The sequence below is a fragment of the Cydia strobilella genome, chromosome 10 (assembly GCF_947568885.1).
Source record: "Cydia strobilella chromosome 10, ilCydStro3.1, whole genome shotgun sequence".
Lineage (NCBI taxonomy): Eukaryota > Metazoa > Arthropoda > Insecta > Lepidoptera > Tortricidae > Cydia > Cydia strobilella.
Window position 1 is genome coordinate 4,463,977 of NC_086050.1, and position 25,528 is coordinate 4,489,504.

Below are 25,528 nucleotides of genomic sequence, written 5' to 3' on the forward strand. Positions count from 1 at the left end.
CATAAATACATAATCGATTACTTACATTAATGTTTAACCCCTCGTATGCGGCCTGTCAAATTTGATCATTGAAAAAGTTACCTATTTAAATTCACACGCACGGATCCGTAAGCATACGAGGGGTTGGGTGGTTTGAAAAGTATAAACAACAAATTGATTGGACTATTTTATTGCCAGAAATGTTTTACAAACACTAACTCCACTGGTACGAGAAGTGTTAAAACTGTACACTCTACTATATTCTAATAATCTAAATGTACTCTTGAATCAAAATTTAAACATGAAGTTTAAGTATGTAGTTAAAAAGTTAGTCGATAATCTTAGTTTTATATCTCTAACACAGAACACAATGTGTTTCAATATATTTTGTTTGGCAATCAAAATGAAGATTCATTTCCAAGGGTTATATTTATCTTACATTCGAGGTTTGTAATCTTCTATCACATATCAATGGGGAAGAAAATAAATTAGAAAAACAGGATATAAGAAAAATAAAGATGCGTCCATAGAATCACAAAAATAGCACAAAAAGTAAGCATGTCAATATTGTATCACCTTATATGTCAACTTTGAACTTGAATTAATTTTCGTACCTTAAAATTACTTGTAGCACTGTGGTGTGTATATTCCATTGACTGCCTTCAGAGCCACTGGCCCGGCCGGATTGACTCCCACAGTGCAAAATGACCAAAATGTCAAAGGAATGTTTAAATGGTTAAGTAATAATGCCTATGAAAAATAATGTGCGACGTAACTGCTAACTTAAATTTACAACTGAATTATCTAAACATTAAAATCTTAATTAATCTAGAATCCTTGTTTCTCGGAGGCTGTATAAGCGCGTCGTTCACAGAACGGATCGTGAATTGATTTCACACACGGTGAATTACTTTGGCAGTATTTTACTGGCAAAAACATTACTCAAATTACCAAACCAATGCAAGTTAATAGTTATCAATTCAATAACCCATTTCTAAGTCTGTTGAAATAGACACCAATACGCAAAACAGCATACAACACCCAACCAACTTCAGGTGATCAGTTCACTGCGATGCACTTGTCACAGTGCATGACCAACTGTTTTAACATTAATTTACACTTTACAGGTACTTCACAGGTAAGTTTAATACACAATGTATCATAAACCTAAACTTAGTGTTGTCACAAAAGGGCTCAACTCTATTACATTGGTATAGTTATACATATAATATAATGTATAAAATCTATTGCTTGGGTTTGTTGTGGGGCAAAGTTTACGTAAAGGATATGTAGTATAATTCAGTCTGTTTGAAGAGAGTTGAGCCCTATTGAACGTGGATGCATTGCAGTAAACCGAGCGGTGTGCGGAGTGAGGTTTAGGCTGCGGCTTCCTCGGCCTCTGGAACAGGGGCCTCTTCTACCACTTTCGCCTTCTTCTCGGGGGTGGTCTTTTCAGCATCACCATTATCGGCGATGGATTTCCTCTTCACGGCAGCTTCCTTCTTTTCTGTAAAAAGAAATTTGACATTGAATATTTTATGAACTTGAATACAAGGTGTCATTAACTATATCGGGCATTTTCTATGAAAAGGGACGGGGCGTGTGCGGGGCGCGACGCGAGCGCATCGCGGGCGCGATCCGCGCGTGGTGCAGCGCCCCGCCGCGCCGCGCGCTTCCACCCGCTTTGATCGCGCCCGCGCACGCGCAGTCACACACAACACAGCGCGCGTTGCGAGCGGTTTGGTTTGCGGAACGTGCTTGGACTTCGGAAATATGGACGTTGAAAAATTGATTAATTTAGTTAAAGAAAATTCCGTTTTATATGATTTGACGAATAAAGACTACAAAAATGTGGTTTTCAAAAAACGGGTGTGGGAGAACATACGTAAACAATTATATTCGGATGGTGCATACTGTTTATTTTATTTTTTTTTCACAAAGATAATATCGTCAGGTGACAACCAAAACTCACTAATTACTACCACAAGTTAAAAGCTGTGGTGAACCATATTAATACCTATATAAGGTTGATTTTTGTTTAATACTTTTTTAATAATTGTGACGTTTTCAACCAAAAGGAACCACGACCAACCAGGACCAGGAAAGGAACCAGGACGAAAATTGCACGTATCTTTATATGAAAAACCTGCCAGAGCGTCCTTGTGGTACCTTTTGTTGAAAACGACACAATTATTGAGTTTTGGTTGTCACCTGACGATATGCACGTCAATGTGAAAGAAATTGTTGTAGTCCCCCAACCAGTAGGTACTAAATTGATAAACAAATAAGTCATAAGTCTACTCATTATAATAATAATTAAATTTCATTATGCCATATCCTCACCCTAATCATTCGCATACCTAAACATAACTTAAAATGTCCAAAAACTAACCTAAGGGCTCCTCTTGGATGTAGTAGTAGACTGTTCGAATGGGCATTTGTCTCGTTCATATTTGTTAGACATTTCGAATGTTACGTTCATATTCTATATAAGATAATCCAATCGATTTAATTTGCTGCAATTATCTTATTTTGTCGAAACGTAGGGAAAACTTTAAAAGGCATGAATGACCAAAAACTATTTCTGCTGAGGGCCGAGACAGAGCGCGAGGAGGTAAGTAAAATTCTAGTTGACTACGGAACTCTAAAAATGCTACTTAACTGAGCATTCGATAGGACTTTATAAATTACTAAAAGGTTTCTAAGAAAGCTGTTAGTTTTAAAAACTATTTAATGTAATAATTGCTTTCCGAGAGAGAACGGCGCGCGCGGATTGTGAGCGTTGCGCTGGCGGGCCGCGAGCGTGACGCCGGCGCGACGCGCGCCGCTCTCATCGCGCCCCGCTCACGCGCCGCCCGCAAAACGCGCCTGTGTGACGAAGCCTTTACGCAGCACAGCGTCGCGCGGCATTGTATTTATATCAGAGCATCGTTTATAATAGCGTAAGCGCCATCGACAATAAGGTCCCTTTTTATAGAAAATACCACATATTACTATAAGAACTGTAAATTAGTGCTCCCACATTGGCTGTTATAACAGCCAATGGTGCTCATTAAATAAAAACCGGCTAAGTGCGAGTGCGAGAAGCCCTTCTAACAATAAAAACCTTTAGCCCAACCAACATATCTGTACAAAAAAATTGTACCTCCACTTGAGATGAAGTAGTAAGAAATAAATCTTTACTTATATGGTATGTTTGGGCACTTGAGACCAAATCCAAATATAGCAAGTGAGGAACTTTAAACAGCAAGTTGTAGTTGTTTTCTGAATTATGGGTACTAAATGACTTAAGTAAGTTTGTCACTGTGTGTGACCCTGAGATATGAGTATACAAGGTCAAGTATGTACACAGAATTCTTAGTCATGAGTTAATAATGACAAAAACTTCACAAACCTGAGTTTCCATTTTCGGTGGCGTCATTGCTCTCTTCGGCGTCACCGTTCTCGGCAGGGGTCTCTTCTGGCGCGTCTCCGCTGCCATTTTCTTCCTTGCCGTTGCTTTCGGGCACCTCCGCGACCTTCTTGGCGGGAGACTTCTTGACTGGAGACTCCTTTGCCGCCTCGGTAGAGGTGACCTCCTCGGGGGCGGCGTCACTGGAAAATTCGAGCGACAAAGTGAGTCAAAGCGACAAGCGTGGATTTAGCCCGTCACAGACTAAGATAAAGATACCGACAGATCTTACGAGTATTGCTAAGCACCACACACGCAAACGATACCAAAATATATCGCTCTCTGTCTAGCACCTACATTGTGAAAGACAAAATACACCAAAATATATCGTAAAATACCGAGCTATCTTAAGGTATCTTAAAAGAGTTGCCTTGCGATAAGATATCGTAAGATACCAAAATATGTATTACAGCTTCGTGTGTGTACTCTGTCAAATAGTAAGTACGTAAAAAATATCGTAAGAATCTTACGATATCTGCCGATATATTATCGCTTAGTCTATAACGCGCTTTAATGCGATACCTAGTTTACGTTAACACGAACATCGCACCGCATACATACTTACGTGAGCCTATTGGATAATAAGGAAACTCAGACAAACGTAAAGCAACTTTACGGTGCACAGTGCACATGCTCGACGGATCGGAGTATGGTAGGGATATAAAAGGAAAAGTATGTCGGAACAAAAACAAGGGCCGTTGTTTCGCAAGGCTGCATGTGGGAAAGTTGCAAAAGCGGAAACCGAACGTAAACACGATTCGCTGAATAAGTTACTCGCTCCAGTAGAGACGCCGCTTGGAAGCGTTAAAAATAACTAATGACAACATACGTGCCGTACCGGTGCTTGCGATAACGTAACCGACGTGTTGCAAAAGCCGTCGCCGATCGCTGACAACACCTGCCAATACGAGTATACTCGTACCTATTCACCGTCTGACAGCGTAACCTAGTTAGCTAAAGCTTTACCGCGCTAGTTCAAACTAGTCGGAATGACATTCATTCACGTTTACTACAACTGTCAAAAGTGCACATACCTACTTAAAAATAGTTTTATGACGTATCATTACAATAATAAATGAGTAATGGAGCTAAACACGTAGTTACTTGAAAGTTTATAGTAATATTAGTAATAAAAAGGAGCCATTGACCGGTCAAGACTGCGCATTCTCGAAAAGTCCGCGTGTGCCAATTCAAAATAATATTTTAAAAAGAGCGCGGCGACGGAGGACGCGGAGTGGCGGCGCGCCGGCACGCTGCGCACCCAGCGCCATCTTGAATCCAAGCGCGGCCCGCGCCCGCCGCCCGGCATGCTTTTACTTCAAGATATTAATGAAACGACACAACTGGCAATATTGTGACATTCATTAAATAAAAATTGATAAACCGGTTCCTTACTAAAGTAACTCGTATTGAGCTAAACTTGATCACTACAACACGAAACATCAATTGAATTGACATCCGAACATTTTCCCGCGTGTACTAACCGACGGCGTCCGCTGGATAAGTATAACAAAACTATCGATATGCATCATAACAAAACCAATAAACACTACTAATTACTTAACTGAACGCTAGGAACCCAAAAAGTGCATGGAAAATTTAGTATTTGTAGTTAAAATACTAATTTCACACTTAATAGGAAGCCATTTTGATCACGTTTTCCAAAGCCGCCAAAACTAAAAAACAACAAAACTTAATTTAACAGAAGTAATAAGCACAAATTCACTTACTTCTTTTCAATTGCTGCGTCTGCCATTGTTATTTAGAAAATTTGATCTTTTTATTTAATTGAAACAAGCACGTGTCACGCACTGTAGCGCACTGTTCACTGCACAAACACCGACGTCCAAATGAAGGAGGGGAGGAGGACTTAGAAAATATCATGCGCGTCGCTTCGCGGGGCCGCGGTTTGTAGTGAAGTAAACGCGCTTACATCGTAGCAATGAAATAGCATCATACAAATTTTCAACAAGTTAGAAAAAGATGACTATTTTTCTCACATCTGACTCAGGCAACCTTGAATTTGGGTTTAAAATGAGGCAAAAACGAACAAGCAATAATTTTATACCTTTACCTTGCTCTGTTTTTAAAATAAATTAAATAACGCCGTATTTTATAAACAGGTAATAACAACAAAAATCTTCACAAAATCAAAAGGCCCTCGCTCTTTTTATTATAACCAGAGTAGATACCTACACAAGTTAAATTTGTGGAGCGTTGTGAGAAAACCTAGCCAAGCCCCTTTTCAAAGTAAGCAAAGGTCATCCAGGGCATCCGGTCCCGGTGTTAAACTTGATATAAATGGAAATTCCACGAACTTGTCCTAAGCATAAATACCTACATTTTTATCTTTTATCATCAATTTAATTTGTAAAATAATGTATTATTTTTTTTGGTACCCACGTGGAGGCACGGTAGTGCCCAAGTCGAGTCGATTTCGATATTTTGAGTCGTCGACGATATGAGGTTACCGCCGTTACCGGTTACCGGCAGCCGGCCGGTAAAAATTGTTATTGTCACTGGTTTTTTTAAAACCTTTTATGGGATCGTATTCCATATTATATTTGTGTATTGTTGAATAATTAGGTGTTAAATTTTTATAAAGGTATTTTTTTATAAAATGTTTATTTTAAAATATTTAAAAGATATAAACTATAAAATTGTATATGCTGCAATTCAATACTGGAACTGGATTTGGGTTTGAGGAAACATTCATGAGATGGGACGGTTTAATTTTTCTTAAAGTGGGGTCCACGCACGGACCCCTTAGGGGGGTTCGTGGCATGTTTATCAGGGGTCCGCAGTAGGTTAGTTACCTACTTTAAATATACTTATTATTTAAATTTTAAAGTATTTATCTACCTAAGTACTTGCAGTACTTGCTACTTAATTATAGTTTGTCAAAGGTCTGTCTCTCAAACTTAAACAGAGAGAATCATACTATCTTTGTCTTACACTACTACTAGCACCCGAAAGAAAAGGATGAGTAGGTATAGTTTTTTTGTTTAATTTACTGGCAATTACATTAAATAAAATAAAAAACAATTTGGTTTGACTAACTATATTCTCATGTCATATCATGCCCACTTTCGTAATAATTACTCATATTGTGAAATATATAACGTCAGGTAGGGATTTTAAATAGCGTTGAGATATTTGAAACTAATGAAATGAAATTATTTGGAATTTGAATTAGATAGATAATTAATAATAGTCATATTTTATATAGTCATAAATGAAAATATTTGCTTTAGTAAGTAGGTATTGTAATTATACTTATTTGGTTTAATAGCTTACACTTTCCAACTGGCCCGTGATAGGTTTGGATTGTATGCTTTTGTTGCATTCATTATTTCTGCAGTGCAGACTGACTTAACATTTTAAATTAATTCTAATTAATGCCTACAACTATCAAACTTATTTGGCGTTTTGGCGAGATCAACGACCTGACTACTTTACCTTGAATTTATACATTTTCGACCTAGTCACCCAAGTTTGTTTCATGTTAAGTGTTACATACATCACAATTAAATTTTTAGTCTCCATATGAAAGAAAAAGTAGTTAAGATGACAAGTATTTTTTCGCGAAAGATTTAACTACGAAAACTTTTGTTAGGTACCTACCAATAATGTTTGTTTTTTGTCTAAAGATAAAAGCTTTTTGTATATATGTATATTCCATTCGACCTTTAGGGCTGTAAATGATCACGTAAATGTTTAAAATACATACTTACGCATGTTCATTTTTTCCCCAAAAATGAGTTCGATGTTCTATCATGTTCTGCTGCGGTTGACGACTTGACGCCACAAAACCGTCGAGCCGAGTGGAATCATCGTAGCATTCTATCTTGCAGTTGAACTCAACCAGTTATTTGATTTTGATCTTTATTCCGACAACATAAGATATTTAATTACGCGCTTGTACGCATATAAATCGTGGTTATTGCCAGGTCGTTGGCTCTTGAAAGAAATCTTGGCACAAGTTGGTGATTTCGTCAGAGGGAATTCGTCAACCAGAACATTTGGAAGGTGTACTGTAGGTACCTGCTGCCTAACCTCATTCGTCGGGACTGAATGAATCTGCTTACTCATCATACTTGTCTACTATGTAGGTACTGTACTATACTACTATATTAAGAACTGAAGAGAATTACTGTGCTAGTGTCACTGTCGAACTGCACAATTGAACAATGTCTATGCTGGACATATAGTGAACTTCAAACAATTGCTTTTGAATATACTGTGTAAGTATCGAGTGTATTAGAACCACCAAAAAGTTTAAATGGTTGATTAAATCATCAAAAAAAACTGAATAGATTATTAATTTTATTTTGTTGTTTTTGTGCGTTACCAGTAATAGCATCATACTATATTTATGTTTATACCAAGCATATTTTCATTGTTAAGATGAAAAAAATAGTTATAGATGTGCGTCACTTGAAATCAGTTATCAGTTATAGCATAGAGTAACTTATACTAGAGCGGTCATAGTAAATTTTGTAACTCCAGTAAATTCTTTGCCATCTGTCGACACACTTTAAAACTAAAAATAAATATTTATAAAAATACGATAAAATGTATTTAAATATGGATAAATGATTTTTTTTATTTGCATTAATTATTTTTATGATTTTGACCCATGTTCTTTCACTTAAATGCGTTAAAATTGTTAAATGACAAACGAAACCGTCAACACCATCTATACGACAGTAGGCCAAAGCTAGTAGCGCCCTCTGAACGAGAATCAAACTTTCTTGATTTTCGAGGCACGTTTATTCCTTAGACTGTATCCATCTATTACGGAGTTTTATCTATCTTTTTGATTATATTATTCCATTCATAATTTCTCCATGCAATTTCGAACCTGACTGTACTTTAAGTCCCTCTGCCAGGTCCCTCGCCAAGCTCAAGGTTCTTAATTAAAATCACAAGCACAAAAACAATTACCCACGCTAACAAACGTCGGCTGCCACACAATATAAATCTACTTATTGAAGTTATAGTATGTAACCGAATTCATCAAAGAAGAAACATCTGTCAGTATTGTCACATTGTCAGCAATCAAAAGACCCTAGTACCTACAATGACTTACAAAGGGATGATCTCATTTGAGCTGGAAATCGAGGGCAAGCTACCTCGGCCACATACTCGACGAGTTGCATGGGAAGTAGCGAGGGAAGTAGGCAGCTGAGACGTAGTGTGGCCGCGCTACTGGTCATCGGCCGACATACTGTACTGTCCTGCATATTTCCCTCACTACTTCCCATACCACTAGTTGAGTATGTGGCCGGGGTATAACATGCCATACGCAATTTTTCAGAAGCTTAAAGCTCACTAGCGCCACTGGAAAAGCCGTTTTAATCGGAACTAAAGAAGCATAAAAGATCATCTACAACCAACAGCGCGGGAATAAAAACATAGACGCAAAAAAGAACTTTATACTCGTTACCATACAATAGACTAGAGAATAGTTTAATCGGGGCTCAGCCGTTAACGTAATTTAAAAGCGTTATTGTGATTAATACTCTGTAGTATTCGTTATAAGACTTGAATTCGTTCGGCGTATTAGTTTCGTGCAAATGTGTTATACCACACTGTTGCTATGCCATTCCAAAGGCGGCGAGGTTATTCTACGTAGTTCGTATCGTAGTTCTCGTGCTTGTGTGGTGAGTTGGTGACTGAACTTAGAAGTAAAATATTAATAGAATTAAGACTTTAATGCCAAGTAACTGGGTTCATTTCGGATACCTATTAACCCTCTGGCTCTGACTAATTTTAATGCGAGTATTTACTTTTATTGTTGCTTGGTTGTTATTATTATTAAAGCCTCGACTTAATATGTATTATTTAAATACCAAATACATTTTTGTTAGTAACTGAGTAGGTAGCAAGTACCTAATTGTATTAGTATTAAATCTGAATAGACATGAAAACCCTTCAAAGTGAAAACCGGATTTAAAAGCGTACCTAACACCTATTTACCTATTTACTACTACCCATTTAGTAATATTGCGATCTATCAACCGATAAGCGAATCTAGAGCGGTTAGAAAGATAAAAATGTGGCCAAATCCGTCAGCGGGATAAATCCGTGCAGCATTTGCGGCTATTCTAACAAGAGTATGCACTTCCTGACTCGATCGGTAAAGCAGGGAGCATAAGGTGAGTTCGGCTAAGTTTCGGACGATTTTAGGTGGGTTGAGATGATGTTGTTTTTTTTTTTTTTTTCTCAGCTTTTGGATAGGGTACGGACATGATTTAAGTACAGAATTGATAATTATGAAATGCTCTATATAATTGAATTTTATTATCTTTCTAAACGTCATAGTGAGCGTGTAATGAGTGTTTAAATATAGGAAACAAAATAAATTGACAGCATTCTTTTTTTACCTGGTGGTGTAAGAACGGACGGGCCTATAAGTTCGGCCCTATTGCCGGTACCATAAAGTTTACCATTGCAAAATAACCGGTTTTACTCACAGATTCATATATAGAAGAATTGGCCTAGCAGTAATTCGGGCTATCATATCCGACCCATTTTTTTTTTTTTGCATTTTTTCCGTCCGATCTTACACCATGCGCTCAATTTTCAAGAACTTATGGTTGTCAAACTTTTAGGTGTGGGGTCAATGAACCCATGTGGGTCAATGAACTACGTAGGTTCATTGACACCTTAAGCGCAGTAGGTTGAAAGAGGGTGATAAAATAGGACATAAGGATAAAATAATATGAAAGTGGAGGAATTAATACGACCAAAACTTAATCAATTGCAGTAATATCAGTCTATAGGTACTTTGGCCAGTGTGTGTTGCCAGTGATGACATACGGATCTGAGACGTGGGCGCTAACGATGGGCCTCATAAGAAGGCTCAAGGTCACGCAAAGGGCAATGGAGAGAGCTATGCTCGGGGTTTCTCTGCGTGATAGAATCAGAAATGATGATATCCGCAGTAGAACTAAGGTCACCGACATATCTCGCTGAATTGCAAACCTTAAGTGGCAGTGGGCGGGGCACATTGCTCGCAGAACTGATGGCCGGTGGGGCCGGAAGGTTCTGGAGTGGCGTCCGCGTACCGGACGACGAACTGCCGGTAGGCCTCCAACGAGGTGGAGCGACGACCTGGTGAAGGTCGCGGGAATTCGGTGGATGCGAGCGGCACAGGATCGGTCGGAGTGGCGAGCCTTGGGGGAGGCCTATGTCCAGCAGTGGACGTCTATCGGCTGACATGATGATGATGATGATGATGATGATAGGTACTTAATAAACTTTCCAACGCCATCTCACATAACTACGAGTATGATTTCGTGTGAGAAAACATCTCTCGATCTTACAAACAGGCGAATTCGCTTTGATAAGCACACATTTTAAACCAAGCAAGAATTGATTAATCAACACAACAATAATATTTCCAGAAACCATTATATTTCTTTAACATTATTAAAATAATAATAATCAACAAACAAATAAACCTACCTCTTCATAATTACAGCAGATAGGTAAATAAAAATATTTATAATTATTTATTCATAAAGAGATCAGTTACCTACTTAAGTGTGCAATATTAGACGCTTATAGGTATAGTAATAAACATTAATAATAAAAAATAGTTATAACAAATAATAGTATTACTTATTACAGCTTGGTTGAATGCTGGGATAGGCTATGGATTTAGGAGATAACGAAGATGTGATATTTGTCCAGGTTTTCAACTAAATTGTACCTACGCCTTTGGTAATTATTACTCGATTAAATACTACAGTTAACAGTCATTGTCTTTAAATATAGTAGTTTATAGTAGTAGTACTTTAGTTCTTTGGTATTGATACTTTATAAGACTTCACAGTAAATACACATTTTCTGGAATAATTATATGCGTAAGAACGCTGGCATTCGACGTTTCACATAGATAAAGGTTTGTACTTGTATTTAAGCAAATATCAACCTGCTTTCGTGTGAGAGTACGTCCCTAAGTTTTACAAACAGACTTTGTAAGTTATTGTTTATCAGGTATAAATCAGCCTTTAAAAAAACAACAATCTGACTTCAACATTCGGTAAGTACCTACTTAAGATAATTAAACAATAATCAACAAATAATATATAATTATTATGTTATCAGTGGAGTCTGATTCCTAGCCTAGCATAATACTGATTTGTAGCCCTCTTGGTAAACTGTAATCAACAAATAATATATAATTATTATGTTATCAGTGGGGTCTGATTCCTAGCCTAGCATAATACTGATTTGTAGCCCTCTTGGTAAACTGTAATCAACAAATAATATATAATTATTATGTTATCAGTGGGGTCTGATTCCTAGCCTAGCATAATACTGATTTGTAGCCCTCTTGGTAAACTGTAATGAACAGGTTTTTCTTATTTAGCTATGAGTACTTACTCTAAAGATAAAAAAATACAACCGTGTACTTAATTACTTGAATTGACTATAGATTAATAACATATTAATCATCACGTTAAGATACTTGAGATACATGAATAAGTTTTATTGGTTCGGTTAGTGCTTGATTGATTCAAAAGAGATTGATTTTTAAAAATAACTGGAGTCCTCATCATTCATCAAGGTATATTCCTCGGGGTTTTCATTAAATTGGAGTAATTCAATAGTTTTGACCACATTAGATACTGGAACAAAATCTTGGTCTTTGCGTTTCGGAATCACGAACTTTATAAAATCATTTTTTATTATACTCTTATAAAACCAAATGGCGTATTTTTGGGTATTTTGATTGATACTTTCTATCACTCCGACATAATACTTCCATCCTTTTAAATGGTAGCGGCATAAAACAACGTCTCCAACTTTAAACGTTGTAAACATGTTTTCGTCATCACGCTCGTCTAATTCGTCACTATTATGTGTATTTTGTAATTTCCGTTTTTTAGGTACATTGTCTGAACTAGCCTCTAATGCATTTTTGCGTTTTGTATGACTGGCAAAGATATCAAAACACTTGTCAATCCGGTTTAATGTAACGTGCGAATGTGACGTAGTAGCTTTAGGGCCTGTAGGGATATAGAACGCCTGATTTTCTGGTTTAAACCTAATAGACGACAAAATTGTGACTTTTTCGTTTCCTACAGAAGGGCAGCTTAGTTTTTGGCAAGATTTACCGATTTTCTCAGACGATTTAAGGGCACTGCTGTCTATCTTCTCTATTTGTTGGTTACCTGTTTCTATTTTGTTTTCTGCTTCATATATTTCTTCCACTATTTTTTCTATCTCCTGCTCTCTTGTCAACTGTTCAAACATATCAATGTTATAATTATTCCAAAACACGTCAGGTAAGGATTCTAAGTCTGACTCACTGCGTAAGCTCATTACTGTACTTTCTGGCGTTGTGTCGATACTAGAAGATACTTTACTTTTTTTCGTTGGCTTTAGTGCACTCTTAGATTTTTTCTGGTCTTCATTGGAAGGATCATTTTCTTTTCCAGGTTGTGATTTTTTACCTTTTCCTTTTCCTTTTTTTGTTGGATATCCTGTATCACTATTGTTATGTTCGGTCAAAATCATAGATGTCTCCGTCGTAATTTTTGTTTTTCGAAGATTCTTCTTTTTTTCCTTGCTATTTTTCACTTGTTCATAATTTTTGTCTATCTCCTGCTCTTTTGTCAAATGTTCAAACATATCAGTGTTATAATTATCGTTCAAAAACACGTCAGGTAAGGAATCTGCACTCTTAGATTTTTGCTGGTCTTCATTGGAAGGATCATTTTCTTTTCCAGGTTGTGATTTTTTACCTTTACCTTTTCCTTTTTTTGTTCGATAGCCTGTATCTCTTTCGTTATGTTCGGTCAAAATTATAGATGTCTCAGTCGTATTTTTTGTTTTTCGAAAATTCTTCTTTTTTTCCTTGATTTTATTTTGCACTTGTAATCCAGAGGGCCCTGCTATTTCAGTGTCGGAAGTGTTAGAATCATGTTTTTTACTATGTGCATTAGGCGTTGGTTGGGCTTTTCTGGCTATTTTCCTTTTTTTGTCTAAATCAGGTTTGTTTGTCTTTTTTGATTTGTGTATTTGTTTGTCCTCACCTATTTCTCTTGTTTTTTGTTGTTCTATCAAGGTATGTGTTATAACTTCAGCGCCTGTAGCAACGCGTTTCAATTTGTGCATGGTTTTATTGGACTGTGTTCGAGGTTGCTGTGTGACTTTTTCAAGTAACAGTTGCTCAAATGAAACGGTGGGTGAATCAGTCTCAGTCATATATTTATTTATAACACCTAGGCATAGCTTGGTAAGAGGTATCACACTTTGTTTAGATACTTGTTCTGTCCATCTTTTGTAAGAATTTGGGTCATATGTTTCCTTTGGGATAACTGTTGGGTTAAAAGGGTAGATACCTCCTTTTTTAAATCCACTTTGTAACCTTTGGTGTCATTTGGTGCCAAGCATCTGCAAACAAATCGGCAAATTGTTGTTTTTGAATTTTCTTGCCTACATTTTGTCGTTGCCAGTCAACAAGCTTCATGTCCCACGCGTTTTTAAACGATTTAAAAACTGCCAGGTCCAGCGGCTGCAATAAGTGGGATGTGTGTGCAGGCAATTTCAAAATAGTTATATCATTCTCAACGGCTAATTTTATTACCCTTTCATCGAGGTGAGTTGTATGACCATCATAAATAATTAGTACAGGTCTTTCATGACCCAAACTTGGAATCATTATTTTTGACATATAATTCTAAAATGTTTCTGTGTCAATCCACCCACGTTTAGTTGCAGCATAGGCAACTTCGAAATCATGCTCCGGTTTAGGTTTTGCTATCCACTGCTCATACATATTCTTGCCTTTATATATTAACAGCGGATTTATTTTTTTACCAGCTGCATTTACGGCTGCCAAAACGGTAATATTCTCTCTGCCATTGCCAGTCGTTGTTCTTACGCAAGGCGCACCAACTGCACCAACTATTTTGGTTTTAGTCGGATCTAAACAGACAGATGTTTCGTCTAGATTCCAAATCCTGTGAGGGTCATCAAGTTTCAACTTTGTTAAAGTGTCTCCCAATAGTGAAAAATACTCGCTTGTTACAAAAGGGTCTGTACATTGTTTGCGTAGATATTCCACCGATTGTGGTTTTTTGATGGATAAGTGATGCCGTTTTCGAAACCCAATAAACCAATCCTTACCGGGTCTGCCATTGCGAAATGGAGTCGATAACCTATTCCTTTGTATGAATTGCTGGACCAGATCTAAAATTTCCTTTCGCGAGAGCCCCCAGCCCCACTTTTCAATAGTGCGAAGACAGTCCGCTAATGACTTTTCCTTTTCGGCTGGAATGATTGTTGGCCTACCAAGGCTAGTACTCAAGTGACCTGTTTTTTGTCTCACCCTGTCATTGAGTGTAGAAGTTGGGATACCATATATTCGTGATGCTTCACCGTTAGTTAGCTCTTTTCGTCTAACTTTTTCGATAGCGTTATTTAAGTCTTGTTGAGAGTATGAAGCTGGCACGTATGTCGTTGGCATGATGAAGAAGGCTAATCTGTAAAAAGTATAATATATGTGATCATAATGTTTCTTGTGTAGGTATATGCATTTAATAGAATTAAGAATGAAAATATAAAATATAAACCCATCAAATTTAAAGCCTGGCCAGGAATATATGTGTAGTAGTACTCTTTATTGTACAAAAAGAAACATTAAGCAGGAAAAACACACATCATTTGTACAAAGGCGAACTTATCCCTTTCAGGGATCTCTTCCAGTTAACCTGTGTCATTCTCAATCAAAAGGTACTACATTGTCGCTTATGGATTCCGAGATATCAATGATTTTGTAAATCAAGTCGAAATGGTCGAAATTTTGTTTTGTTCAGAATAAAAGGTTATAGAAAATAATCATGTGTATTGTACAAAAGTTGCAAATTCAATCGGTATCTTGGAAAAAAACACGCTTAAAGTTTAATGACTAGGGCACCTCATTGTCGGTCGTCCTTACGATCGACAATCAAGTACCCTTGTCGTTAAACTATTTCTTTAGACACGATATAAATAAATGTGACGTTCAGATTTAGACTGCACGAGCATTACTGCCGCAGTTTTGCAGCGTGACATTACTGCTAACTGCATTGCTGTCGCAAATGTCAAACACTCGATTCGTCAGTTAGAAACATCAATCTTGAAAATTACGGCAGTTATGCAATCGGCAGTAATGTAGCGCTGCAGTAGACTGCATTACTGCAGCAAATGCAAAAAAAATTTTTTTTATCGCGAAATTCATATTAAATTTGACGTTTCTTGCAGTAATTTCACGCTGCAATGTGATTCGATTACCTACGCATGTTCCGTTATTAAAATGTATTAACTAAAAATCAAGAACAACTCATCTAACCTAGTGGCTAAAATATTCTTATATGCATTCATATCATAACTTCCCTCCAATACATTCAGAAACGATAAGGTAATGGTCTATAGGATATACCTATACCTATAGTAAAATATACGATGCAACCACATATCCAGGTTTATTAAGAGGTTAAGAGGCCTACCTATTAATAAACCTGGATATGTGGTTGCATCGTATATTTTACTCTACGGGATCGATAACCGATACTGCAATTACATTCAAATTTAGAACATCTGAGAAACAAAGAAATTTGATATCACCTCTATTCTAATATCAGTCGAAATGACGTTTTATTCGAAATGAAGTGTCAGTTGCAAACAATTTTGACAAATCTAACTGCAGGTGCCATGGAGACTATATAAAGGAGCCAAATCTCTATGTACGAAAAGTTTCCATCAAAAAACAGTAATTAGGCGGCGCCACCATATACCGAAATACTACCAAAAACAACCTACGTAATTTGGTCGAGTTATTTGTTGCCTTATATGGTTCATGTTATACTCATGTCCCAGAGCCTAACTAGCGCCACCGGAGAGATTAGGAACTATTATTTAAAGCTGAAAGCGGTCACTTTTGCAACAATTCTGCTATAAGAGATTGGCATCCTTTCTATACCATCCATAGCAGGTGCGTAACGTGCGGTGCGTGAAAATGTTTTCATTTACCGCCATTTTGACATTTAGTTGATCTTTTAATTAGTTTGTAAGTAGGTATAAAATGAGTTAGTTTTGTTGAAGATATGGATGTAGGCGACGCGTACGCCAGCGATACACAGAAAAAGAACAGACATCAAAAAGTAATACAAAAAATGAAGACATACATAACTCAACCAATAATAATATTAAAAAAATGCATACATCGATATTCATGTGTCTTGGCGTCAGCAATATCGTGCCCCTAGATGCCATGTAGGCTAGTTTTAAATTGGTTAATAACATGGTATTCGTAAGTCTTGTTTTATTTTTAAATTAATTTTATTAGAATACAGGTAATGCCTTAACCTTATAACCCGACAATGTGGTACCCTGAGATTCAGTTAAACTTTAACCCAAAATTATTAGTTAGTAACTGACGAAGAGAATCGTTTCTTCTATCCAATTTGAATTTTTTAGTTAAGTACATTATAATATTTATAGCAAAATTAAGCAATTACAGCTTTCATTTTATGAAAAAAATGGATGTGGAATTGTTATTTCTTAAAAGTTACGAATACCGACCCTTAATCACTTTTTATACAAAAATTATGTTCAAATTACTAAACTTCGAAGCCACTTTTTTAATACAAAAATACGTTATTTTGTATTGTTTTTACACTTTTTGGTTAATTTTACGCATAAACTAACGTGTACAATGCTTGTTGACATACAATTACGTTGATTTTATGTAAGATTTATAAGAATGATGTTGGTTTTTGTTTTATAAAAAAAAAGTATATTTCACATTATAGCTGTTTTTATGATTTTTATTATTATCCCTACATTATAGGCGTGCAAGGTCAATTATAAGTTAGCCGAGAACTTGTCCATTTCAAGCCATAAAAAATATTTATTTTTTATTTCACGTCCCGATACCCTACGTGCTTTATTTTATAATATCTCAATTATGGGGCATTTCACGTCAAGCGGGCAGCAAAAAAATTGTCAGGTTCTGGATTTTGTTCATAGTTGGATTAATTGGACCTATATGTGAATTAAAAAATTTGGCATCATTACTTTTTTAATATATTGCTTCGTTAAAAATTTATACGCATTTGAAGAAACTACAAAATTTGAGGAACGGATTTTTTAAAAATTATTATTGCAATTCTTTCAGTGGATTTAATTATAACTAAATAGTGATTATTTGAGAATATTAGTTGATTTCTTTGAAAATTTATGAAAAAAGTTTTTTTTATCTTTTTTTCATATAACAAACCGGAAGTTAGTATTAAATATCTTTTTTTTTCCAACTTCGCATTTTTTTATATTTTTTATTTTTACACAATAATGTAGCTTATGGTGTACTAATGTCCTATATTTTTTTTTATAATGGCATCTCGATTGGTTTTGAAGATTCATGAAGTAATTCGAAAGTACTGCGCGACGCTCCGTACTGAGAGGTAGTTCTATGTGGCAGTCTTTAATGGCCAATTACGGGTTTTTTTACTTTTGCGTAACGGAATTAAAGCAATAAACAATATTTCATCGGTTAAGATGTAGAAAAGCTAATGATGTATTATTCAATCGTGCCTTGTAGCGCTATCACTGATCAACCATATCTTGGAACTGAAAACAAAACGTTTATGTTTTAACAAAACGCTAGAGGTAACTTAATAACTATAGCTAGGTTTAGGCGGGGTATGTCACATGCTTAAGAGGTCACTTTCGAGTTAGGTCACGTTCTGAGGACGTCACTTTCTGTACGTCACATTCTGAGTTCGTCACATTCTGAGTACGTCACTTTCTGAGAACACCACTTTCTGAGGCCCTCGCTTTCTGAGTTCGTCACTTTCTGAGTACGTCACTTTTATAGCAAAGTAATATTTAAGCGTATACCTGCATTAACAATGGATACCAGCAATCATATTAGCTGTACGGCATAAAAACGGCCGTATGCCGTACAGCTGCTATGATTGCTGGTATCCATTGTTCATGCAGGTATACGCTTTAATCTTACTATGCTATAAAAGTGACGTACTCAGAAAGCGAGGGCTTCAGAAAGTGGCGTTCACAGAAAGTGACGTCCTCAGAAAGTGCCGTTCTCAGAAAGTAACGTACTCAGAATGTGACGAGCTCGGAATGTGACAAACTCAGAATGTGACGTACAGAAAGTGACGTCCTCAGAACGTGACCTAACTCGAAAGAAACCTCTTAAGCATGTGACATACCCCGCCTAAACCATCAGTGATACAAGGCACGATTGAATAATACATTATTAGCTTTTCTACATCTTAACCGATGAAATATTGTTTATTGCTTTAATTCCGTTACGCAAAAGTAAAAAAACCCGTAATTGGCCATTAAAGACTGCCACATAGAACTACCTCTCAGTACGGAGCGTCGCGCAGTACTTTCGAATTACTTCATGAATCTTCAAAACCAATCGAGATGCCATTATAAAAAAAAATATAGGACATTAGTACACCATAAGCTACATTATTGTGTAAAAATAAAAAATATAAAAAAATGCGAAGTTGGAAAAAAAAAGATATTTAATACTAACTTCCGGTTTGTTATATGAAAAAAAGATAAAAAAAACTTTTTTCATAAATTTTCAAAGAAATCAACTAATATTCTCAAATAATCACTATTTAGTTATAATTAAATCCACTGAAAGAATTGCAATAATAATTTTTAAAAAATCCGTTCCTCAAATTTTGTAGTTTTTTCAAATGCGTATAAATTTTTAACGAAGCAATATATTAAAAAAGTAATGATGCCAAATTTTTTATTTCACATATAGGTCCAATTAATCCAACTATGAACAAAATCCAGAACCTGACAATTTTTTTGCTGCCCGCTTGACGTGAAATGCCCCTTATATTATATGTATAATATTAAAGATTCAATGTCATTTTTAGAGGAGTATAATGATTAAGGAACATTTTAAAACTTGGTCTTTTAAACTTTCAAACTTTAACATCGAATATCTCAAAACTGTACATTTACATGATGAGTTTTCAAAAAATCATAGAAAAATAAGTACGAAATTTAGTTCTGATTCTTTTTGCATATAAAAGAGCATGTTTTGAACTATATGCTAGTAGCAATTACCGACAATAAGTTACCTTTTGATTATGGCGCGAAATTTCATTTTTAATTTTTTCATACTATACTGAACTGCCACCCTATACAATGAGAATAACAGCGCCCTCTTGGCACTATATATTATTGGTCAGGCTTTACACAATCTTGCTACACAAGCTTACACAAGCTTGTGTTGTGGGTACTAGACTATAGATATATAATAGATATGGACAAACTAGAGATATAAACAAAATATAGCTAAGGAACAAATATAATTATGTGATGAAGCCACAAACAAATACCCTTAATAAGATTTTAACCCGGGGCCTCCTGCTTCGTGAGCAGGGTCACTACTCACTACAGACTAGGCTAGGAGGCCGCTGAAGACAAAATTAAAATATTTAAAATAAAGAAACTCTGATACATACATGCAGCCCTGAACGTTGAAATCAATACACTCCTATTTTAGGCAGTTGTATAATTAATTAATTATGTTTAAATTCGTTTCATAGCAATTAAACCTACTTCTCATTGTAATTTGCGGTTATGTAAAAAAAAAACACCACTATATACGTCTGTTAGAGAAATTTAATCAAGGATCGTGGTGACACGTATAAAGTTTGAGCATTCCTGAGAATTTAAGATCGGATGATTGGCATCCGATCTTTTACCACTTCGGGTAAGACCGGATCTTGGCCTACAGGCATCGTATCAGAATTCCAAATATACAGATTTGTCACAAATTTAATAAAAATAACATGCAATCTGTAAAAGAAACAAATAACGTATAAACTTACCAGTTATTCCAAAAAAACTAGCGGAGGGTATATCCGGATGGAAAATAAAAACACATTTTTCGAACTTTTTTACTTAACGGCACAAAACACGCGTCTAGTCTGTCAGAGCAACAAGTGCGGACTGAAGAGGGGTGCGGAACAAAATGGCGCATCGCATCACCTTGCCAGCATTAAAAAAATACCCCACAATAGGCGGAAATTTGAATCATACGATCTTACCCGAGTCCGAAACTTTGCCGAACTCACCTTATTTAACACCAGCAGTCAAAAACAGATAGCGCTCAGTTAGCCAGTTAATGAAAAAAAACGCTATGGAATATCATGTGGAGATACCCATTTTTAGTTCTATATACTTAGGTACTCTGTCTACGCTGACGACATAAGGTGTTTCTTATAGGGTATTAGTCGTGGTGTCCACGACTAAAGCCCACTTGCACCATTCCACTAACCCGGGATTGAACGGTTAAATCAGGAGTTACCATAGTTACCAGTACAATTTGAAACTGGGTTAACGGTTTAACCGGTTAACCCCGGGTTAGTGGGATGGTGCAAGTGGCGCTAATAGACAAACGTGAACTAAAATAAAAATACATTCTTATAATACCTAACATGTATTATAACATATACAGTACGGATTCAAATAAAGGTAAGAGAAGGTCCTTAATACGGTTCCTTTCTCTCGAAGTCGGTTAAAACAAAAGTAATAACGGCTTCTGATAATGAGCAAATTAAAATTTTGCCCATACAATTCTATACCTCAACTCAAGTACTTACCTATGCGTATGCACTATATAAAATAAATAAGCCTGGGACCGCAAGGCGACGAACAGTCCCCGCCGATTATAATCCAATAACAATCAATGTTCCCCCTGTGCTGTGAATGTGCAGATTGACCACATTCAAATAAACTGTCACAACATATACGACCACGACGGAATAAATAGGTACATTAAAGCTAAATTTTAATTATAATGCATAGGTACAAGCAGTAAGGTAAACACTTAGATTTGTACCTATCTACCCAGGTACTTGCAATAAATTCGTACAAATAATTTTATTAAAATTAAACGTTGACAAAATGTTTTTCCCGAACTTGGCTCAACACTGCCGTGCCCAAAGTAAGTGTAGTCATTAGTCAACAACCTTAACTAACTTACAAACAGGGTTACCAGATTTTTTAATAATATAGTATTTGGTGGTATTTAAAATATCCAAAAATAAAGTACACAGAAAAAATTGTATTTTAGTATTTACAAGTCCTACAACTACAATTTTCCTAGATACCTTACCTTATGTCACCTTACGTCAGCTTACGTTGAAATATAATCAACGACCCGCCGCGGCTTCGCACTGGTAGTTCAACTAATTTACACAAAACCTTTACAAATTATAAAGTTTGTCAAAGGACTGTCTCATTACAAACAGACAGAGAGAATCATACTATCTTTGTCTTACACTAGTACTAGCACGCAAAAGAAAAGGATGAGTATAGTTTTCTTTATTCTTATTTACTGATAATTTGGTTTGACCAACTATACATTTAACCTTCCTCTTGAATCATCCTATCTATTAAAAAAAACCGTATCAAAATCCGCTGCGTAGTTTTGAAGATTGAAGCATACATAGGGACAGACGGACAGACAGCGAAAAGCGACTTTGTTTTATACTATGTAGTGATGTAGTGTGGTGATAGTGATAGTTGATAGTGATGAAATGGCAAAGGTAGGTATAGTTTGTCAAAGGACTGTCTCATTTCAAACATAGACAGAGAGAATCATACTATGTTTGTCTTACACTAGTACTAGCACCCAAAAAAAAAGGATGAGTATAGTTTTTTTGTTCTTATTTACTGCCAATTTGGTTTGACCAACTATATACCTACGTAGGCCTTGCACCAGTTGCATCTTCATAAAAAAGGAGGGTGCATTTAAAATTTAAAAATGGTACACACATGTAAGTTTGTGACCCAAAGACGGACATGTAACGTAAACAAATGAATTTTAAACATGGGGGTCACTTTCGGGGAGTAAATGAGAAAATTAAAAAATAAAGTTTTTTAAACTATATCGTGTTACAAATATCAAATGAAAGAGCTCAAATCGATGAAAACCGCGGGTAGCGGTAGTTATGCGCCTTACAGATTTATACGAATCACAAACAGGTAGGTAACATACCTCAGCCAACGTTATCTAAGTAAAATATTGAGTAAAACTAGGTATTACCTAGTTAGTAATTACGAGTACAAACCAGTTTCAGTTCAGCACAATCAATTTCTTTCAAATTCATTAATAGCTGGGCATATTTTCAGGTTAGGTATCTACGTGTATGGATTTAAAATTACCTAGGTATAACCAAAAAGAGGATATAATAAGAGAGCGGTACTGTCATAGCATAGAGTAACTTATACTAGAGGGGTACTGTCATAGCAAAGGTCATAGTAAATTTTGTAACCACAGTAAATTCACTGCCATCTGTCGACTGAAGATTTATAAAAATACGATAAAGTGTATTTAAAAATGGATAAATGAATTTTTTTATTTGCATTAATTATTTTTATGATTTTGACCCATGTTCTTTCACTGAAATGCGTTAAAATTGTTAAATAACAAACGAAACCGTCAACGCCATCTATACGACAGTAGGCCAAAGCTAGTAGCGCCCTCTGAATGAGAATCAAATTTTCTTGATTTTCGAGGCACGTTTTTTCCTTAGACTGTATCCATCTATTATATTCATTCATTCATATTCATATTTTTTATTAGTATTAATCATACATTGTCATGGATGCGTAATTTACATTATTAATATTATTATTTACAATAGATATGTCAGAAATATGTGCAATTAAAATTGGGTTTCATTAAACATTAGAATAACAATAATAACAAAAAACGATACGGTAATTACGGAGTTATATCTATCTTTGGTATAACCAAAAAGAGGATATAATAAGAGAGCGGTACTGTCATAGTAATTTTTTTGCCACCAGTAAATTCACTGCCATCTATCGACATACTTTAAAACTGAAAATGAAGATTTATAAAAATACATTAAAATGTATTTAAATATGGATAAATGATTTTTTTATTTGCATTAATTATTTTTATATGATTTTGACCCATGTTCTTAAACTGATATGCGTTAAAATTATAAATAACAAATGAAACCGTCAACGCCCTCTATACGAGAGTAGACCAAAGCTAGAGGCGCCATCTGATCGAGAATCAAATTTTCGTGATTTTCGAGGCACGTTTTTTCCTTAGACTGTATCCATCTATTACGTATAACCCTACTATACCTATGGAAATTGATATTGGAATGGGTATAACAACCAGCACCAGCAAAGGCAGCACTTACCTACTTAAAACAATTAAAAAAGCAGGTCATTGACTCATTGTACAAAAGTTACAAAACTAATGACAGCTTTGACTGATAACTGATAAGCCGATAGCAAAATACAAACAAAATATCGATTAAATTTGATTAGTTACATAATTGGCCGCTAAGCTAACGGCAGCACAGTCTTGGTAGACGCCATGAAACTCATACAGCGCACGATGACTGCGCAACAAGTTAGTGCTGCCATCTATTAGCCGTCATTGACATCGCTTTAGTGTTGCCAGTAAACATAATTATTTGCCGTTGGTAGAATTTATTAATGAATAATATACGTATTACTTTGGAGATGTGTGAATAAAGGTTCATTATAATAATTTTTAGTGTAGTTTTTACGACAAATTAGAGAAAAAATTCAAAACGTTTCAGATGTTACAGGAATATAATTTCTCATGTTGTATCAATATCATCAAATCAAGATTTGAAGCACTGTACAAAGAAATTTAGGTTCAGTGGGTCAAGCAAATCTTGTCAGTAGAAAAAGGCGGCAAATTTGAAAAATCGTGGGTTTGTGTTCGAATAATTCCAAAATCGCGTGTCATCTGTGTCTTATCTGTGGAATGTGGATCGCCATCTTGTTTGTTTATATTCTGAATCGTCTCTATTTTATAGGAGAATTTCTGTTGTCACCATTAAATACCAATATATTAAATAAGATTATGCAAATGTGCATGAACTTAAGGTGCCTATAATGTATAATCGTGCTCATTGATGGTAAACATTTCTAAAATTTGAGATGATAATTCCTGGAAGAACTTGGGAAGAACTGAACTTTTAAGATTATATGCTGTTTTTTTTGTTTTAGGGTTAAAAGGCATAAATAAAATTAAAAGAATGCCTAAATCTATCCAGTAAGACCACAAATGGAGTTCTGAAAACCGTCCATAGGCCCATGTCTAATATTTTCAGCGACTGAATCGACTTTTTACAAAGGTAAACTTTTTAAGCAGTATTAAGAACCTTGAATATATCGCCGTTCATTCGCAACATCAATCTAATCCTTACATATTTTGTTGCAGGATTAAAACTCGCCCAATATAAGGCGTTCGTAGTGTTTTCTCTTTAGACAACTTACCTACGGCGGTTTATGTACGTGTACAACGCAACCAAGGCGAAAAATAAACTTATTATTTGAAATTTAACAATGGATTAGATTATTCTTGTAATATTGGTAATATTCTTCCGATAAATGACCTGAATTATAGTGTAAGCTAAAGTTAGGTATATCTTGTTTACCTTTAAAATAAATAAACTCCAAAATAACAATTTTTTGTTTTTATTTTTAATATGTATAATATACAACCATATAAAAAATGTACACAGGTATGTGACATTCTTCAGGAAAAGTAGTACAATTATTTACATTAACAAGTGGCATATTTATTATCTTCGAGCTCCGTCAGTTTCTGAACTGGCGTCCAAAACAGCCCCCTATCGCAGTGCTGATATTCTGTTTGCTCCCTATCTATGTTTTCTAAAACAAAATCATATCAAAATGTAAATAGTCCATATATTTGATATTTAATAAGTCCTGTAATCGTGAGAGGAATAGTTACAGTGATACCCTACCAGTGACTGCTCAGTGGTTTATACAAATACAAAATTCTTTATTTTATAAATTAGTTCTACAAAATGATCTAAGGGGATGGAACCGCCCAGTAAGCTAAAATATTAAAATCCAGTAGGATATGTACCTGCGGAAGCAATGATTTGTTTCACATTCTTTTTTCCAACATAATGCGTTTCTAAATATTTTTTGATCTTGTCAAACTTGTTAATCACCTATTGATTAACAATATTATCATCGTTTTTA

The 25,528-nt window shown here is 35.6% G+C and overlaps 1 protein-coding gene across 1 annotated transcript; it reads right to left on the minus strand.

Annotated features, from left to right (window-relative positions):
• Positions 1-153: 153 nt before the first annotated feature.
• LOC134744708 (brain acid soluble protein 1 homolog) lies at positions 154-5,313 on the minus strand. Its single transcript, XM_063678626.1, has 3 exons — positions 5,161-5,313; positions 3,374-3,573; positions 154-1,486 (listed from the first exon to the last, which is right to left on the minus strand). The coding sequence occupies exons 1-3, from the start codon at positions 5,184-5,186 to the stop codon at positions 1,356-1,358; spliced, it is 357 nt and encodes a 118-aa protein (XP_063534696.1). The 5' UTR covers positions 5,187-5,313; the 3' UTR covers positions 154-1,355.
• Positions 5,314-25,528: the final 20,215 nt, after the last annotated feature.

What these genes read in the sequence shown, in the direction of transcription:
- LOC134744708 (XM_063678626.1), bottom strand. Translation starts at nt 5,186, where the DNA reads ATGGCAGACGCAGCAATTGAAAAGAA. An exon ending in GACGCAGCAATTGAAAAGAA is followed by an intron (nt 3,574 to 5,160) that starts GTAAGTGAATTT and finishes CGAATTTTCCAG; the next exon opens with TGACGCCGCCCCCGAGGAGG. An exon ending in CACCGAAAATGGAAACTCAG is followed by an intron (nt 1,487 to 3,373) that starts GTTTGTGAAGTT and finishes TTCTTTTTACAG; the next exon opens with AAAAGAAGGAAGCTGCCGTG.